Genomic DNA, 21514 nt, shown 5'->3' with positions numbered 1-21514 from the left:
GTGGTCCAACTCCGTTATAAGCCTATCTTACACCCAGCGCAAAGCAACTGTCATCGCTGGTTTCAGATCAACCCAGTTGTCATCTTCATGGCCAGTGCCCACGTTGTGTAAGTAGCAAATGTACTTGCACCTATCTGTGCTCCTATGGGCATGTAGGTCTTAATACATACATATATCCTCCTGAGACTCTGTGTCCTCATATGAGGACATCACATTATTGGTTTACTTGACCTTATACTTCATTCCACCTAACTTAGACTTCATGTCGTCATTCATGACACCTTTTTGTACCATCTAGTGGTAGTAAGACCACAACATACTTATCCATGTAAAAACAAGATGGCAGCCATCTCTGCCAAGTTAGTCTGCAGCTGATACCAACACAAAAGTGGACAAGGTCCAAAACCTGATCACATTTTATGGTTGATACTTGTTTATTTATGATTAATTACGTTTGTAGGTTGATATGGCATTGATATGTAATCTGACCAATTTTAGCAACAGTAACAAGCTAAGACGCTGTTAATTAGGAAGTACTCATTTGAGGACATTGGGACTTTATTGTTGTCTTGTTTGAAGACATTGGGGCTTGATTATTCTTGACAATGTTTGGTTTTTTATACTTACTTACTTTATACTTGGGGTCCTACTGATCCCAAATAGCTGGGATAAATTAAAAATACATACCAAACAAAAGTTCCGGTCTCAGGAGGGTATACATTGTCATCAAATTTTCATTTGGTTTCTTTGCAAAGTATTAATAATAAATCAAATATACATAGCAGCATCTCACCCATACGTGTCCATACATTTTTGACCTCTGGTCTAACCCTTCCCTCCCCACCCCCATCTGGCTTAGGATGAGCTGTGATGGTGACAAGAGAAGCAAAAAAACCAAATCTTACTCAGGTAATAACAGTAAGACTATCACTCATAACTGTACCGCTTGTGCACAAATACTATACATACAAACATTCAGATAAAGCACAAAGGTCTTAGAATGATGAAAATGAGGCGCATTGTTGGTGTATCGCTATTTTGAGGCAGCACAAAGTGACTGCGCCATTGACCAACAAAAACCTGGTCTAAGGTCAACAGCGCAGTGTTTTCCTGCTGTTCAAAAGGCGCATTATTTAGAGAGTAAGATGTGCTTACACAGGCCAGTTCACAATGCATGCACTCTGCTTGATATAGGGACATGCAGGTAGGTGAAATAATAAATCATTAATGAGGAAAGTATTAACATTCTCTATGATGTGAACATAGCAGAGAGCAGAGAAGAGCTGCAGAGCTGCAGTCCAACTCCATGTTGAGAAACGCTGTGCACAGTTACACACGAGAAGCGGTGTCACTACACTGGATTATTTTAAAAGCTATAAGTTTAGTTCTGTTTCCTCTGCCAAGTTTCTAACTACAGTTTTCAGTTTTGCTGATTAAATGACCCACAATATTTGCTGCGGTGACATCACTGCTTTTGCAGAAAACTGCTTGCTTCTCGAAATTGCCATATCCACCATGAAATGCACCGGGTGCAGACACACCTGGCTTTAAAGGGGAATGGGAGATCATACTCAGATTGGTTGTATTCATGTTGCACCCAAAACACACCTGTGATTAATCAAGTCTAAAGTTCATGGGGTAAGTGCATTCAGGGCATGTTCAACTCTACTTTTATTAGTGGATCATGTCTGACTTTGGTGCATAATCTGGGTGCAAAGTAAGGTGCAAGAGGCAAATGGGCTGTATTTAGTCCCTTTAGTCCCTTATATGTATTATTCCACTCATGCAGGTGGGTAAAATAATAAATCACCAATGAGAAAACAATCAACATTCTCTATAATGTGAACATAGCAGAGACCAGAGCAGAGCTGCAGTCCGACTCCACATTGAGAGACGCTGTGCACACTCACAGCATAACTTCACTGAGTATTTCAGAAGATAAAAGTTAAGCTCTGTTTCCTCTGTCACGTTTATAACTACAGTTTTCAGTTTTGGTGCTTCAATGTCCCACTATATATGCTGCAGTGACATCACTGCTCTTACTGCATCACTCTCAGTAGAAAACCACTCGCTTCTCCAATTCACAAAATCTGCAATGAAGCGCACCGGGTGATGATGACACTTGGATTGGTTGTATTCATGTTACCCCCAAAACACACATATGATTAATTAAGGGACTAAATACAACTCCTTTGACTCTTGCACCTTACTTTGCACCCAGATTATGCGCCAGTGTCAAACAGGATCCACTAATAACAAAATTGTAGTTGAAAACACCTTAAATCCACAGAGTGTTTAAATAAGGCCGTTAATGTTGGTTTTTCCATTAATATGTCACCTATCACAAAGTGTTGGCAGAACTGAAAGACAAAGAGGAGGAGAAAGAAAAGATCAAAAGGCAACGTAACAGTTGAAGGAGAGAAAAAAGACTGTGGAGGGGAAAAGAATAAAAAGATGCTGACAGTGTCTGCCAAAAAAATGATGACTGTGTGATACTAAAAAGTCTGTTGAAGAACGTCCAGCTGAGGTGATAATAATAGGGGCCAATACACAGTCTTATTTTAACATTATTGGCTTTTTTTTTTTTTTTTTTAACTATAAGCAACCGGCCAATCATGTCTTCTCCTGCTGACATGGTGGAGTTTCCTCACTGATCAAAACTGCTTAGAAACTGTTTAGCTTTGGGGCTGAATGCAGGCTGCTGGCAGCTCTAATGGAGATAAACAAAATAAAGATGGCCCCTAAAATCCCTCCTTAGGTGATCTTAGACTGCCATCAAACTTCTATCCACATGTCCACAGGATCCCAGCGCCAAAATAAAGAAGCTAAAGAGGCTTAGGCTTTCAAGATAAACATTATTTCCCTGCAGGTTTTTAGGGCTCTCTTATGACACCGATATTTATTGTTCTCCTGCCCCGGCATTCAGCCCCACTGTGAGAGAATGGAAACTTGTTCTCCAAATAAACTCTCTCCTCCCAAAAAATAACAATAATTCTCTGGGACAACAAACAATTTGTCTGAATTTCTGCTCAGAGCACTTTGGGCCTGGTTATAAAGCATCACTTTCCCAGAGTAAAAACATGTACTGAAGCCAAACAACAAGAGAAAAACATTTGTGACAATCACACAACCTTTTAAATGTTTATCAAATACTCTATTAATAGGAGCTGGAACTTCAAGAGCTACTGGGACTTATCCATCACTTAAAGTTGCACGCCATTTCCCAAAGAAAATCTTCAGAAAATGGCTGATGCAGTGTGTGTTTGTTTCTATTTCACAAACACACACACACACTTCTGGGCACCATGTTTCTTACTACCATCCTTCCAACTATTCTCCATTTATTCAAAAACTTCAAAAGGTGCTCCAGTTGGCAATATGGCCACCGAGCTTGAGCTTTGTTTTGAAGCCAATATCTCTGATTGCCAACTCTATCAAACTCTATCAACAGAGCGGAGACATGTTTATCAAACTCTCATTTTAAGTACCTAAAAATAAAAATGCACGACTTAACTCTGGAACTGGGACTTGTAGTGCTACTTCTCTGGCTTGGGTGTATTTACACAGTGGTGAACACATGAGGGGTTTTCCCCACAAAGCTGAACAGGTATCTGGATTCAGCATTATTAATTCAGCGAGCCAGACACTGGTTTGATTAACACTGGTTACAAAACAGCAGTGAAGCTACAGGAAAAGGAAATGCTGTTCTGAGGGAAACGTGGGCAAAGGCAAGATTCCTGTGCCAAATTCTTGTTAACTTCTACGGAGGAGAAACAGAAAGCATCCTGACTGGAAAGATTACAAATTGGCATGAGACGAGCATGACTCAGGACAAGAGGGCTCTGCAGCTAATGATTAATTCCACCATGAATAAATGGCATGGCACTAGGCCTGAGTGATATAAAGAAAATCAAATATCATGATTTTTTTTTGTTTCACCAAGTACCTCAACATCAATATTTCGTGGATATTGTCGGGTTGACCATTGGCACTTTAACCCTTTGAAACCAGGAGCGACATCACTTTTCTTGTGCTGCTTTCAGACGCCTTTCTCAAGTATTTAAACCTTTGAACCTTGAGCAAACTGATTTCAGAAACATGGGGAACAAAAGGCAATGAGCAACTTGGTAAGATATGTTCCACAAATTGCAAAAAAAAAAAAAAAAAAAAAAAAAAAAAAAGGAAAAACTATATTTATCATAATAATAATTACTATTATTGTTATTACATTTTGAATTATTTTACTATATTAAAACAGCCGTTTGTTCTTAACTTTCTTTCTTTCTTTCCTAATTTTCTTGTTTTTAATCTTCTCTTTTTACTCATTTCTTGCTAATTTCTGGGTCATTCCTTCTTTCGTTGCTCGTTGCCTTCTTCCCATGTTTTTAAAAGAAATAAAGCCAATTTATTCAGGTTTCAAAGGGTTAACATAATATTTACACACTGAGATTTTTGATAAATGATTGTGAGTAATGTGAATAATAATGTGAATGGGTAAAGGCAAATAACAGAACAGCGGGAACAGTACATTCAGAAAATTACATCACCTGTATTGTATAATAACAAAAAACTAAAGAATGCAATTTCTTAAGATTTTGCAGGTATGAATGCTGCATGTTGAAAAGCTGACGGTACACTGCAATGCCTGCTTTAAACGTTGGAAAATACCATTAATGTATGAATCCTGTGGAACATTTTAAGATTTCTGGTCTCACCACTGAGTTTAATGCGGCAATTAGTGGAGTTTCTCTCGCTTTCAGGCTCACTGTGCCAAATGTGTAAGTCTGTTTGCTTCCACAGCTACATTGTTTGAAAGAGGACAAGTTTTACTCCATTTTGACCAAAAATGATGTATGTAGAGTGCAAACTGTGAGCGTGACAGCCAGTTAAAGAGAAATGTTGAAGAGGCTCTCTGCACTCTGACAATTGAGTCCTCTCTAGCTCTGAACATCCTGTCCAATACAAACCAATGTAAAAACCTGAGGAGGATTTTTACCATGCTCCAAACAAGCCTGAATATTTTAAAAAGTTTGGGTGATATTTAAAAGTCAAATACAAGCCAGAGTGTGCGAAAGATGGGGAACATTTTAAAGTTTGAATGGAGTTTCTATGTGAAGGTATGAATGAGGACATAGGCTTTGAAAATGCTTGAAAAAACATTGAATTTGCGTCAAATTTGAACATTCCTCCATTCATTTGAATGGGGAAAACCTGCCGGAATATGGTGAATATTTAAGTGTGAAAGATATGAACGATAAAAATACAAGCATGCATGTCCTAACTGAGCTGAATATTTTGATGTTTGAATGGGGTTTCAATGTTGAAAAATGTGGAGGGAGTAGCCTGACAAAAAAGTGGGCGGAATTTTTTGCGCAGAATAACATGGGTTGCTTTGCAGCATTCCCACGCAATTCTTGAATCCCCCGAAATAACAGAAGATTTTAATTTTCTCCATTTTCTCATTTAAAGAGAGTGATGACTTTGATAAATTAGGACTTATTACGTTAATATGATGTACATAAACTAGTTTAAGATAAAGCAATACTGAGGTTATTACTTATGCTGAATTTAGAATTTCTCTAAATGTTCAGTGACTGAACTGTTCGGTTTTATTGACACCACCTGTATGCCTACTGCGCCAAAAATTGAAATGCATATTTTCCCGATGAACTTCTTACTCTGAGCAACAAGGTCCTGCATTAGCCCACAATTTTCAGCCAAAGTTAGAACAATTTCACATGAGAGATTTGTGTTTTGTTTGTGCTTTGGGCTCAGTGGGAAAAAGGTGATGTCACAGACTTCCATGCACCAATAACGATTTTGCAACACTGGCACCAAAGTCTGCTGCTTTATGTTGCCAGATCACTGCCAATCATATCTGGTCAAACCACCACACCCACACAGTCCTGATGACGCACATTATCTCTTTTAAAATAAATACCAGGATGTTTTCTTCTTCTCAGATATCAACTTTGACTGTTGGGGAAATTCAGTCATACATAGTTTTAAAACAAAGTTTTCAGGGACTTTTACTCCAACGTAAACTTTAATCTAGTATCCTTGCCATCGTGACAGTCAGGGAGACTTTATCATTTGATGTCCCTTTCTTCAGATTTATTGGCAAAGGCGTTTTGTTCCTTTCCATATCTGGACCAGAAACATCCCTTCAAGTCAAGCACGATATTTTTGTCAAAGAGGATAATTTGACTTTCTCTGCCAAGCCATGGGAAGCGAAGGTGAAACCAGTGCCATCTGTATTCATTATTAATCTGACAGATAACACTGATAACACTGTAACATTTATCTTAAAGATCAAACTGACAGCAGCATGATGAATTTCTTATTCAGTAACACCAGAACATGAAGCTATAATGTAATTACACACCACTCGCACCTGTGCATTTAACTGACTTCACATACTGAATGATGTAGCTGCATTACACGAGGCACGGGCCATTACTGTCCCACTTGGGTCCAGTTCCATTAAACTTTCATACAGACTCATATTAGAGATTAGAAATCCTTGCTATCAGCAATCTGGGTCACAATAATGAGTTCAGGAGTTACATAATGTTCCATATGTGCAGGATGCTGCATGTGTGTGTGTGTGTGTGTGTGTGTGTGTGTGTGTTTGGTTGTTTAATATGTAAAGCTGTACATACAAAAGATGCTGAGAGCAGAACACCTTGCAATATTAAAAATATCCCACAGTGGAAGTTCTGATTAAAGATACATAAATGCAATATCCCGAATCCAGATAAAGGATCACCAGAGTCAGGGCGGGCTGGTGTCTGAAAATGAATTTTTTCCACCAACAATGTGCCTTCAATTCAAATATTAAAGATTAAAGTAAAAGATTATTAATACATTTTTAAATCAAAATTTCCACCATTTTACAAACATGACATGTATTTATTAATAAAGAATAATGATGATAAGAACGTGTAAAAATCTGTGTATCTGGTGACAAAATGTAGTGTTGTAGAGTTTAGGATTGAGTATTTAACATGTTTTGGGCTATTCCTTATTTCGTTGCTCATTGCCTTCTTCCCATGTTTTCAGAAGAAATCAAGTCAATTTGCTCAGGTTTCAAAGGGTTAAGACAACGTTTAGACACTGAGATTTTTGATAAAATAATGTGTAATGTAAATATAATAATCAAGACCCTTCTTTCAAAAAGCGCTATACAAGTGCAGTACATCCACACCTTTGCAGACCTAAGCAGACATCTCTATAGCCAGTGTCTCCAACATTCAGCAACTCAAACAAAAAAAATGTGGTTAATTGATAAACAGCACTACAGGTAAGAGGAAAATATGTATTTTTGATTTTGGGGTGAACTGTCCCTTTAATGCTTGAAAATCTTTCCAACAGTTCAACATTGCATCTTGCCTGCCACAGACTGGCACCACCAATGATGAGTATGTGAGACACTCTTATCACACAAGTTACACCACAGCTCTCACACCACACTTCAAAAATATCAGCTCTAAAAGCACAGAACTACTCACTTATGACTGGGCACCCTCGCTTTGAGACATGTGAGAGCAAAAATTTAGAAATTATCACCAAATATTGGCATGCTTTCAACATCACACACCAATGAAAATATTCAATAAGAATATGAAAGGTGTATTTATCCCCTGAGAGAAAAAAGACTCTACTGAATCCAGAAACTTAAGCTCTGAGTTCATCATCACATCACATGACGGGACCTGTTATTTAAGGTCACTGCTCCTGCTATAAGAGGCTTTCTGTATGAACCCTAGAAGTTCATACAATAGGGCTCCATAACTGTAATTACATTCACACACCAAGCTTAATAATGGCAGGCTTTCACACTGTGAGCCAGTCTACCAGCAGCTAGGGTTTAAAGGGTACGTTATACCCCCTGGAGTTGTTAAAGAGAGAGGGCTTTCATTTGCAGTGAGTCTAACTGAGCTCCCTCTCCAAAGTAAGAATCCATTCAAATGATGTAACAGCTATTAGGAACTACAATTACCGCCACACGCTGTACGCCTCTGCATACCAGCCAAACTGCACTTAATATGAAAACATAAATGCTTCACATACATCATCCCTCTGACAGCACAGAAGATCTAGAGTTATGACGCTGAGTAACGGTTAGAAAAGTGTTTTTACAAAGCAACATGATGTCACAGTAAAGCCGACCTTTGACCTTTTGGATATAAAATGTCATCACTTCATCATTTTTATCTTATTAGACAATTGTGTGAAATTTCATCATAATTAACATTGGAATTCTTGAGATATGACCAAAAACATATTTTGGGAAGTCACAGTGACCTTGGCCTTTGAGCTATGACCACCAAATTCTAATTAGTTCATTGGTGAGCCCAAGCGGACATTTGTGCCAAATTTGAGGATATTCCCTCAAGCAGTTCTTTAGATATCACGTTCACAAGAACGCAACCGGTGCACTGTGACCTTGACCTTTTTTTTTTGTCTTTTTTTTTTTTTTTAAGATTTTTTTGGGGGCTTTTTGCCTTTAATGTATAGGACAGAGTGAAACGGAGTGACAGAGTGAAACGGAGTGAGAGAGAGAGCGGGGGGTGACATGCAGCAAATGGTTGCAAGCCGATGTCGAACCTGCGACCGGTGCAGCGAGGCATCACCTCTGTACATGGGGCGCCGGCACTATCCACTACACTACCGACACCCCTGTGACCTTGACCTTTGACATCGAATTCTAATCAGTTCATCTTTAGGTCCAAGCGAGCATTTGTGCCAAATTTGAAGAAATTCCAATTTTTGAGATGTTGCATTCACAAGAGTGAGACAGACGAGGTCACAGTGACTTTGACCTTTGACCACCAAATTTCAGTCAGTTGATCAATGAGTCCAAATGTACGTTTGTGCCAAAACTGAATAAATCCCCTCAAAGTGTTTGTGGGATATCGTGTTCACAAGAATGGGAAGGACAATGTGATAGTGACCTTGACCTTTGACTATAAGAATCTAATCAGTTCATCTTTAGGTCCAAGTGGACGTTTGTGCCAAAACTGAGGAAATCCCCTCAGTGTTCTTGGGATATTGTGTTCACAAGATTGGATGGCAGACGGAAGGCACAACCGAAAACATAATACCTCTGGCCACGGCTGTCACCAGCATGGAGGCATAAATAACCATCAGTGTCATGAATGTAAGACTCACCATTCAGCTCCGCTAACATGTGATATCATGTGTGTCTTTACAAACAAGCACTGCTGTATAATATGCCTCAAAACATACGACACACAGTCAGCCTTGTTGTGCAGACGAGCCATGATGTGTGGGTGTAGTTGGTCTGCTGACTTCTAGTAATTCTCTAATAATAATTCTGTAATTCTAAAACCAAAACAAAACAAAGCTTATTTATCAAAAACAAAATGTCTGAACTGTAATGTTCTTTCACTGCGGATATATCACTCAATGTTCTCTTAATGTAATAGTATTTAATTATTATGAAGATTCCTCAAAGGTTAGTTCAGCAGGTATGTTTTCACAGCCACTTATTATGTTCTTTTTAGTTGTTGACTCTGTGTTGTATGGGAAAGTATGGTAAATTTATCCCTGCAGCAGAATGTAATGACCCTGGTTTTATGGCTGTTCCCTTTACAGAGCTGCAAAGATGGAGCATCTAACTGTGGATGATTTTTTCTTGTTTTCCTTGAATTCTTCTTCAATGTAAAGCTGTGTCCTGTCCTGTCCTGTCCTGTCCTGTCCTGTCCTGTCCTGTCCTGTCCTGTCCTGTCTCCTCACCTCACCTCACCTCACCTCACCTCACGTGCTGTATGTTCCTAAACACAGCCGCAGAAATTTCTTGGATAATTTCTCAATATTATAAGGTTATTGTAGCCTCGTTCATTACATTAGACTCAAGAAGTAATAAATAAGAGCGTTTATAACTGTACAGTGTTAATGTATTATTGCATAATATTTAAGTAATCAACCATCTGGCACCTGAAAATGCTACTAATTCCCTACAGGGCCAACAAATCATTTAACTGCGTAATGTGCAATGTGTGTAACATCACCTGCCCCAGTTTGGGCCCTCCTGCCACGACAGGTCTCATCTCTACTGTCATCATTCTGTTTATTAATTTGTGAGACAGCTGGCGCCTACCTTGTTTGCACAGGAAAAACACATCTGTCACCGGCACATTTTACAGCATCACTTCAATGTTTACTCCTTCAGCTCTTCTTACTTTATATTTGCATAAGATGCACCTGTACAGACCCGCTCAGAGCAGTAGTCGAGCTCAGGCTCATTATGACAACACTGAGATCTGTGGCCTTTTAGATTGGTCCGATAATCTCAGACAAACCCAACACACTTAACCTCTCCGTGGAAGCAAACCCATACCCACACAGATGCATTGTGCACACATACATAAACATGCACACGTGTGCGCACATGCAATCCCACTGAACTGGCTTATTTCAGATTAATCTCTGTCTACGTCTGTCCCTCCGCTAATCTGTCAGTGTATCTGCCCCTGCTCTGCTGGATATTACAGTGTCTCCTTCTCTGAACTCATTCTCTTTTACCAAGATTTCATCAGGCTCAAAATAAAACCAAACACTGCATGTTTGTATAAAGCAAAGATCAAAAAAGAAGCACCACATTTGGTTTCCATCAATGCAGCATCTGCAGGCTGCACAGCTGAACTTTCAACGCCTACAATTAATGAGCTCTGTCATGTGACAAAAACCACTAACGTACAGTTTCCTTCCTGTTTTGATAAACTCGAGTGTTCTCTCCTCCCTCTGTAAATCGCATGCTTCTTCATCTGGTAAAGACATTAAGAAACAAAGACACCTGGGACTCCAGCATTTGTAAAGCATAAATTCAATTGTGATTTAGGCCCACTAGTTGCCAGCCAGTGGTTAGATTGCACAAATCCATCTCTGTCTACATTTCTCCTTTTGCATCTCTGCTCTTTGCCACTGCAAACAGCCAGTGATTTCTTTGCCAGCGTTTTTTAGAAGAAACACAAATATAAGTGAGTGTTGACACCCAAACAGTATGGTCAGCTATATTAACATACAAAACAAGTGAATACAATGAAGGAGACAGTGTTGGTTTCATCTACCTAAGACAGGGGTGTCCATACCTTTCAAAGGGCACTAGATTCAATAATGTGACAATTACTGCTGGCCAACTGTACCTGTCATCTTTTGGACCATAATAAAGTCACATTTAGTGCATCACAACAATATTGTTACAATAAAGTTAAAGAAAATACTGTTATAATTAAGTCAAAGTACTGCTATAACAATCAAATTAAGTACTGTTAAAGTTAATTAAAGTACTGTTGTAATAATGAGTTGAATAAGGTACAGTTATAATAAAGTTAAAATTAAAATATGTTTATAATAAATTTAAACAAAGTACTTTTTATAATAAAATTAAACAGTTATTATAAAATTAAAGTACTGCTAAAATAAAGTTAACTGTTATTATGTTACTGTTATAATAAAGGTAGAATTATGTTCATAATACAGTTAAAGTCATAATAAAATTAAATTAAGTACTGTTATAATAAAGTTAAACAACATATTGTTAAATAAAGTACTGTTATGATTAAATTAAAGTCTGGTTAGAATTAAGTTAAATAAAGTACTGTTATAATAAAACTGAGTACAATTAAGTAATGTTATTATAAAGTTAGACAAGGTATTGTTATAATACAGTTAAAGTACTGTTAAAGTTAAATAAAGTACTGTTATTATAAAGTTAAACAAAGTACTGTTATAACAATTAAATAAAGTACTGTTCGAATAAAGCTAAATACAGTACAGTTATAATAAAGTTAAATAAGGTACAGTTATGATAAAGTTAAACAAAGTATTGTTATAAAAAAGTTAAATAAAGTACTGTTGGAATAAAGCTAAATAAAGTACTGTTATAATAAAATTCAAGCATGGTTTTAATAAAGTTAAATACAGTACTGTTGGAATAAAGCTAAATAAAGCACTGTTATAATAAAGTTAAATAAAGTACTGTTGGAATAAAACTAAATAAAGCACTGTTATAATAAAGTTAAATAAAGTACTGTTGGAATAAAGCTAAATAAAGCACTGTTATAATAAAGTTAAATAAAGCACTGTTATAATAAAATTAAAGCATGGTTATAATAAAGTTAAACAAAGTACTGTTATGATAAAATTAAAGTACTATTATAATAAAGTTAACGTATTGTTATACTAAAAATTCAGTTAAAAAAAGTATTGATATAACAAAGTTAAATAAAGAATTGTTATAATAAAGTTAAATAAAGGACTGCTATAATAAAATTACTACTGGTAAGTACTGGTATAATAAATAATAAGGTAAATACAGTACTGTTAGAATAAATTTAAATAAAATGATGTTAGAACAAGGTTAAACTCTAATTAAATAAATCAATGCTGAACCACTGGTGCTTTCACTCTGAAGCACCCTGTTTGAATTGAGCTGGTTAATATGTTTTTTGCAATGAACTTGGTCAACACTTAGCTGTTAGCAGTTAGCGGAAATTTAAACCATTACAGCAGCGCCATTTGACGTGAGGATTTATTCACCGTGAGCAGGAAACAATCTAACAGCTCTGCAGATCACACATTAATAATATTTGCAAGTCACGCTGGTGAACAAAATTGTGACTCAATAGTCAGTCTGAAATCCTGCAGATGCAAAAACACACACCTCGCCTGCTCACACACTGTTGTCCAGAAGAGAGAGTGGTCTGGATGGGCGTGGGAGTGTGTGTGACGTATCATGTTTGTGAGCCTTGTTTTTTCTTTTTGAGGGGAAGAGAGAACCGAAACGCCAAAGCAAGTCTCATGCCAGTGGCTTGAAAAAAATAACATGGTAATTTATACTCAGTGTTTGAGATGAGTCCCAAGTTGAGAAACATGTGCCAGCTCACAACCACATCAGTTCTTTACAAAACGCTCTGTTTTTCCTGTTCTCACTCAAAGTAATGGCGAACATTTCAACTAAAAGCTTTCCAAAGAAAATTAGCATTACTATATTAGTGTAGACAAAGCTTGAATATCCTCGCCTATTGTGAAACTGTTCAGGCTCAGCGCTCTTATTTATTAAAAACATTTATTCTCTCAAAGGTGGCAACACATTCCTACCTCTCCCTGTAACAATAAAAGGCAGAAAACCCTCTTCTGTGACATTTCAGTCCATCCAAACACATGAAAAATACATAGGCAAAGTCAATAGAGAGGCTCCCTCTGCACTGCCCTTCATCCAGTGACCTTATCACAGAGAACAAAGGCCTGCAGAGCGGTCCTAGGAGACAACAAGTGCCCATACTCCACTGAGGAGGAGATGAAGCATATTCATAGCTGTAATAAAAAATGTGGTTCGGCTTTTACAGCTCTCTGCAAGGTCTCATTCTCTTCCAGTGTTTTTATTTTATTATTTTTATTGAGCCCTTCCTGTTTTTGAGGAAATAAATTTGCTTGCCTTCACAAAAATCTGTTGTAAAAGCTGCTGACACTGACTCACCAGTATCAACACACCCTTCTCTCTTTTTCCCAAGAAACCCAACAGAAAGAAGAAATCGATCGTGAATTTAAATCTAATTGATTATCCTTCCTGCAATGCCCCCAGGATGTCTCACCAGCGAAAAGGTTAATGTGGAGTTCTCAATCACGTTACACCTAAGGACCTGTCATCCTGTTGTTTTTTATTGCAACAGCCAAGCCCAAATAAGAAACTTTGAATTCAGGCTGAGTCCAATCAATCATGTTGAAATGGCAATCAAGTATACAATCTTTAAAGATGTCAAAGTTTAATTCACTTACAGCAGATTATGGGGTACAGCTACAAACATTATGATGGTAAAGGAGCGTTTGTGTACAGGAAGTAATCAGTCCTGTGCACCATAATATAACTTTGAGATGTATGTGATTACCTGTAAATGCACCTTAAAGTTGTGTTTTGTAAATTACTGCTATAAAAAGTGAGCACAGCGTTAGTTCAGGCAGGACACAATGTCAAGCTCAGCTCACATCCCAGCTACATCAGCTGATCTCAAACAGCCCAATCAACTGATGGAGCAGATGATTGATGGAAGGGAGTCAGCTGATAGATCACATGATTCCTCTCTATGCAACCAATTAGTGAATCTCATTCAGGGCGCCCTATTTAAAGTGCTCTGGCCTGCCTGCTGTTGCTGCTTCCTTGTTGTCTGACTTATCGATGTCATTTCTGTTTGTCATTGAAGCTGCTCTGTTCTGGTCCCGGGGGGTCTTAGCTGAAGCTCTCCCTGCCTTAGGCTTTCCATGTAGGCACATGGAAGGGCAGGGAGATGTGCTCTCCCTGCCTTAGGCTTTCCATGTTTGCGCATGGAAGGGCAGGGAGATTTGCTCTCTGCCTCAGGCTTTCCTCATTTGCATGTGGAAGGGCAGACAGGTGTGCTCCCTCTGCCTTATGGCTTTTCACGTAGACACATGGAAGGGCAGAGAGGTTGCTCTCTCTGTCTTATGGCTTTCCACGTAGGCGCGTGGAAGAGGCTTTCTGCGTAGGCCAGAAAGGCAGAGAGGCCCCAGAACAGAGCCATACCACCAAATATAATACTGCAAATGGAAATAAAGTTTTCTTTGACCAAAATGTTTCTGACTGTACTAAATTAAAACAGTGTTTTGATTAAGATCCACTTGCGAATCAATATCGAAGAGCAGAGATGGAACAATTAAAGGTGCAGTGTGTAGGATTTAGGGGGATGTATTAGACAGAAATGGAACATAATATAATAACTATGTTTTCTTTACTGTATAATCACCTGAAAATAAAAGTCAGTGTGTATTGTTACCTTAGAATGAGTCATTTATATCTTATATTTTTAACATGAAACAGCTTTATTCAGTGTTTTTACCGGTTTAAGTCACCTGGTCCATTTGTTTTGGAGAGGAAGAGACCTCGTAGTAAAAAAAAAAATCTGGGACGTCTGGATCAGAAATAAGTTGAGCATGTAGCTATCAGAGAAATTAGGTGATGAGCACACATTAGCAGGTGCTAAGCCGGCGGCAAGTCTGGGGCGTGCAAAACAGCATCACAGAAACACTGATTTGTAACATGAAACTGCTTTATTCAGTGTTTTAATCAACTGGTCCAATTGTTTTGCAGAGGAATAGACCTCTGTGGATAATTTGGCTCTGAGGAAGTTTCAGCTGGTTGCAATCTGCAATCCTCACCGCTTGATGCCACTAAATCCCCCTAAATCTTACACACTGGACCTTAAAATGGAGAAGACGGACACTGAATAATGCCCACAGGAAATCTGGATTTAGGAACAGTGGACTGGTTTTCTTTCTATTGCCAAACTAGGACTTTCTCAGTACCTCCCTCACTCCCCTAAAATAAATTTGTGCAATTTATTTTGCAGCCTGTTGCCAACAAAAACAAAGGCATAAGACTGGATCCTGAGGTTCGCCTGGGCTGCCTACATCTTAAATATTAACCACTACTACTTGTCCTGTCTGCCTCAAAGCAGTATCTGCAATTTAAAATAGATTCCACAGCTTCCCAAAGTTGTAGAAAACCACTATTGGACTTTGTACTACTGAATGAGTTAGGAGAAGAACCTTTAAAGTACAACACAGTAATTACAAAGGCAGTGAAAGCAATGATAAAAACTCACTCTTCTTAGCAGCAGCCATGTCACAGGAATTGGTCCAGTACCGACACACTTGGACACACACTGTCACAGCCTTGTCATCTCAGCAGTCTGACCTCAGAACAACCCTGCAAAACAAGTCAAGACAGAAGAGACAATAAGAGATAAGCAAGGTAAGTAGGTAAAGGTTGAACATGAAGCAGCCAAAATAACGGCTCGCCGCAGTGAGCGTCCCGGAGTGATTTTCTTTCTAAATACATGACCCCAGGTTAGCCTGTATTTCAGCTGAGAGCACAGCTGTGCAGCACTAGTCAATCCAGGAGTACCAGAGACTCCCGGCAGAGACTTCAATTAAAGGAAAACAACAAAACAACAAAAACAGTCTAAGAGGATTAGCTCGGGGCTGAAGCTGCTGTTTGTGGGCTTCACACAGATGGAAAATGTTCATTACGTCTCTGAGAGGTGCTTAATATAGATATGAAAATAAAGGAAACAAATGGCAGCACATAAGTGAAACCAATAGTTGGCAGGTCTGTGTAACATATTGCTGCAATAAAAGGTGAGAGAGAGCAGCGTTATTTTGGGGCACTACTGCTGTTATACAACAATAACCAACACGTGTTCAGTCTGACAAGTTTCCCCAAAGCTGTGACTTCACATATTACAACCAAAGTTGTTATATCATTACTAGGGCTGTCAAAAATAATGTGTTAATTTCGATTCATTAATCATTGCCTTAAAAGAATTTACGCTGATTAATCACGTTCAGTGGTGCCCTTTGACCTAGTCTTTGTAACATGATGGAGACAGATGAGACGAAGCTGTTTGGCCCTGTGGATGAAACATTCACATTTAAAAAAACGCCCAGATGGAACTGTTGATAGGAGCACCAATTTCTGCGGTAAGGAATTTTGGTACCATAGGATTTACTAAAAACCTGAAATATCACCTCAACACAAAGTATTTAGCAGCGAACCAGTGGTCCATGCTAGCACAGCCTCTGAGGCTCACTAGCAGTCAGCCTCATCAAGCCACATTCGACCAGGCGTTGAGACACAAAGTGAGTAAGTCTACCTGTGACTGACTAACTAACTCCCTTGCAAAATGGATTGCCATGGACTGCAGACCAGTTTCAGTGGTAGAGGACAGGGGGGGCAATTGTGTCCAAAATCCAGCAGGCTTACTACAACACATCTGCCAAAATTCATTTGAATTTAAATTTTTTAAATACTTTGACAGCAAAAACTGATGCATGCAATTAATTTAGGTTAATTAATCAAAGAGCATGTAATTAATGAGATTCATTTATTAATGGCTTGACAGCCGTAATTATTACATAATCTCAATTTATGTTAGAAGTGAAAACTGCTGTACCGCTAGGCTCATTGTTGCAGTCATCATTCAAGTAAAAATCAAGAAAGTTTGCAAAGGAGGATCTAATATGCTCATTATGAGGTTGGAACATGTTTACGTGATTTAATTTTCAAAACACAGTTAATCATCCCCATACTATCTGTGCCAAAATGCTTGTATTCACCCTCTGTATTTAACGCTCCGTTTAGCACTTGTCTCTCTTTAAGCCCCCCTCTCGAAAAATTGGTCAGCGTTTCCGGGTCTCAGCATCTCTGCACTATCATTGCAGCCACGAAATGACTGTAAGATAGAATAGTGGCACTTTTTACTGTGAAAAATCACCAACAAAACCTTCTAAACACAACCTAAGACACACTAAATCAGGGAGAAAGTTACAACACTGGCAACCAAGATGTTTCCCTAACGTTAGCATGTGGCTAAATGTACATTAGCATTGTACTTACGGTCAGGAAATGTCTGTAATAGAGAACAGCTGCACTTTTTATCGTGAAAAATTACCAAAAAAAGCTTCTAAACACAACCACACATGTTCCAGCAGTAATATAATCCTAAATTAGGGAGAAACTGACAACACTGACACATGTTTCCCTGATGTTAGCATGTTGCTAAATGTATGTTAGCAATGTACTTACAGTCAGGGAATGACTGTAATGGAGAATAGCAGCACTTTTTACCGTGAAAAATCACCAATAAAATCTTCTAAACACAACCACACATGTTCCAGCAGGAATATTAGGGAGAAATTTACAATATTGGCGACCAAGTTTACATGTTTTCCTAACATTAGCATGTAGCTACATGTATGTTAGCAGTGTACTTGCAGTTGGAGCATGTCTGTAATGAAGTAGAGCAGCCTTTTCTGAAGTAAAAAATAACCAATAAAAGCTTCTCAACACAACACAACATTTTCCAGCAGGAAAATGATTCAATCGGGGAGAATTTCACAACATCTGCAACCAAGTTTACATGTTTCCCTGACGTTAGCATGTAGCTACATGTAGCAGTGTAAGCTAAGTAATGTTAACACCTGGAGCAGATGATTGTGTAAGAAATTCATGACATTACATAGGGCAAATACTTCAACATATGTTTATCTCATTATTGCCACAATTAATATGAATATCCCTCATTATAATACTATATAAGACACAAAATATGGGAAAGCATAATAGGTCCCTTTAAATCCTGCTACCATAAGAGCTGGGGCAAAAAATAATGCTATTACACATTCAAAAGATACCTAACTAGTACTTTGTGAAAATCAGTTTAAAGGACATATTAATCAATCAGGCAGCATGGACAGCTCTAATCATTAAACAGCAACATACCACATTTAGCAGGCACGTTTTGAAGTGCCAAGGTTAAATAAACTGCCACAACAATCAGAAGCCTGTACTATGAAGCAGTATTTGGGGTTAACTTCAGGATTAACCCTGAGTTTTCAGTACTACGAGGCTGGTTCAATTTTTACCCAGACAAATCACTGTGGTAACTCATGCTGTATGGGAAAAAAGGTTATATTTTAAAAGGACAGTAGAATAACTTATTGTTCCAGGCTTTCTATTTCCACTCTGGTTTTAAAACAGAACTTCTAGTAAATGGAGAGGTCATTTATGACATTATGATGATGTTGGCTGCATTTTACATTAATATTTAATCCCCGGAGTGATACCTGACCGTGTGGCTGATTTTACACCGCAGCTCAGAATATCATAAGACACCTATGTGATGAGAACTGGAAGTAAAAACAAAAAATTGTCTTTTATTCGAAAAATAATCCACATTAACATTTCAGTTTGATAAATTTCATCTGTCATGAGCTACTTTTCCATTTTTTGTTAGCAGAAACAGTCTAAGATTAAGAGTTTTTATGTGAAATAGGGCGCATTCACACCAGGATAGTCGGGAGGACTCAGTTCGATTGGGCGGGGAATGCCGAAAAATTTCACACCTTCATTTGGTTTGGTTCACTTTCACACTGCACTTTGTAAAGCGGACCAAACCGCCTGGACAACGTCACGCTGTTACAACAGCTCCTCGTTTGGTGGCGGTATTGCCCGAAACGACCACTGACCAGGAAGAAAAAAAAGCACGATGAAGAAGAAAACCTGGCTCATTGATTGGCCAGGACCGAAAATGGAAATCCATTCCCTTCAGCCGGCTTGGTCACCACAAAAACACCAAAATGCAATGCACTGTGCGTCACTTCCTCTCTTTGGTTCACTTCTTCTCTTTGGTTCGTTGAATAGTCCTTTTGCATTTCCCACTGTAAGCGAACCGCACCAGGGTTCACTTGCAAGTGAACCGAGACCCTCAGTTTTCAAGCGGACCAGGGTTCGCTCGTGTGGTCCGCACCAGAGTTCGAATGAGCATTCACACCACTCCAAACAAACCGACCTATTAATGGAAGCGGACCAGGGTTCGTTTAAAGTGGACCAAATAGCACCAGTGTGAATGCGTCCTTAAAGTGGTTTCTTCATCTTCCAACTAAATAGCAAAAAATATTCACTCTATATCATATTAACACGTATTGGTGTTGGCCTACTTTTAATATTTGTAAATTATCTACATCTTTTTATCCTGTTGTAAGGTTACAGGCCATCGTATATTTCACTCTGATGAATATGACTTTGGTCAGTCTTGCAGGTCATCAGTAAAACCATTAATGGCTCTGATGATGTTGCTTGTAATTAACAACTCCACCTATTTCACACCAACACACTCGTTGCTGGAAAGGAAAACCCAGAGTTCACTGAGTTAGTTAGTTAAAGTCCATAACCAGGCCCCCTCCTACCTCACTGACCTGCTCCACCTCCACACTCCTTCTCACAGTCGCCGCTCCTCTGAGGCAACCTCCTGACTATACCACTCAGGACCAAGCACCAGACCTGGGGTGACAGAGCCTTCTTCATAGCCACCCCCTTTCTCTGGAACTCATTCCTCAAACACATTCGAGACTGCACCGACCTCTCCCAGCTCAAATCACTCATCAAAACTCATCTTATCTTATGACTAATGTACAGTGTCTTTGAGTACTGTGAAAAGCCCTCTATAAATAAAATGTCTTATTGTTATTATTATTATTATTATTATCATTATTATTATTATTATTATTATTAATAATGTATTATTAGTTGATAACCAGCTTGGTGATGCTAGTTATCCTGACGGCCAGTGTTAGGGTTAATGAAGCCACATAACAAAAAGGTCTCCTGGGTACGTTAAACTGGCTTCGTAGTGCAGGCCCCTGCTTTTGTGTTTTCATTGCTTCTACACAGTTGTTTTGTTAGCTGTACCAAGAGAGAACACACACACACACACACACACACACCACATCTTCCCACACCATGGTCAAGATTTCTTACCTTTATATTTCAAGAGATTTTTTTTTGGTGATCAAAAGTGTTTTTCCCACAATTTAATAATGGTTTAATTAATAGTGCGGCAAAGTGGTGCAGTGTTTGGCATTGCCACCCCACGGCAAGAGGGTTCCTAGTTCAAACCCAGGGTGGGGGGCTTGAACCCGGGGCGGGTGAGTGTGGGTTTCTCCAGGTACCCCAGCTTCCTCCCACAGTCCAAAGACATGCAGGTTAATTGGTGACTCTAAATTGTCCGTAGGTGTGAATGTGAGTGTGAATGGTTGTCTGTCTCTATGTGTCAGCCCTGTGATAGTCTGGTGACCTGTCCAGGGTGTACCCCACCCTTCGCCCAATGTCAGCTGGGACATCAACGCCACCACCGTTAAAGGCGGATGAATGAGCGGATGACGTTTAATGTCCCCAACAACCTCTGTGGTCTCATTTAGCAACTTGTTAGCAACCGCCTTTTAAAAGACACATAGAAGCTTCATTGCTCAGGAGCTGGTTATTTACTGACGTATTTTATGCCGTAGAACAAAACGTGAATGTCTCTTAAGCTTGAGTTAACGACAGACCTTATTTCAGGCATCTAACCAAAAACCCATTCAAAAAGCCCAGTGACTTTGAGATGAGGGAACCAGAGGGGCTAAAGTACTAACTCATTTCCAGGTTTTGGGACTCAATCCTGCAGCAATCAATTCAGAATGAAGCAGCCAGCAATGTGCTGCAAGAAAACAGCAGATGCGTTCTCTCACTCTTTATGCCAAGCTAATACCTGATCTCAGTGCAGATAGTTTGGCAGATAATGTTACTTTCATTTCTTTTTGGCCAGCCTTGATACAGGGAATCTTATTTCAATCCAGACACATCAAAATCAGCTGCTGCTGCTGTAAAATCGCCCTTGGAAATGTTCTCGTTCAAAAATGCCAACTGTGCCACGTCTGACCTCGTTCTTAGAAGTGTGTGATTCCTTTCAGTGGGCGGTGTAACAGTCTAATTGTTCCTTTTACACATTTCCTGACAGGACTCACTCACATTTGCGAAACCAGTGACCCCAAGAATCACTTGTGGTTTGCGCTTCCTTCTTTTAATGCAGCAAGGGCTGGGAGCAAAGGCGCAGTGCCAGACTCTTTGCTTTCCTTGCTGCAACATGAGAGGAAA

The 21514-nt window shown here is 38.9% G+C and overlaps 1 protein-coding gene across 2 annotated transcripts in view; it reads right to left on the bottom strand.

The window, feature by feature from the left end:
* Positions 1–21514, bottom strand: part of adissp (adipose secreted signaling protein) — a 55811-nt gene that overhangs the window by 26541 nt on the left and 7756 nt on the right. For both annotated transcript variants that reach the window (XM_050067139.1, XM_050067140.1), the window contains exon 2: positions 15645–15748. In XM_050067139.1, coding sequence (XP_049923096.1) covers positions 15645–15663 — 19 coding nt within the window. In that variant the 5' untranslated portion in view covers positions 15664–15748. The remainder of the gene's footprint in view (positions 1–15644; positions 15749–21514) is intronic.

This window comes from Epinephelus moara, chromosome 17, assembly GCF_006386435.1.
Source record: "Epinephelus moara isolate mb chromosome 17, YSFRI_EMoa_1.0, whole genome shotgun sequence".
NCBI classification, from domain to species: Eukaryota; Metazoa; Chordata; class Actinopteri; order Perciformes; family Serranidae; genus Epinephelus; species Epinephelus moara.
The sequence above is the reverse complement of the archived record's forward strand: the minus strand, read 5'-3'. Positions and strand labels throughout refer to the sequence as shown.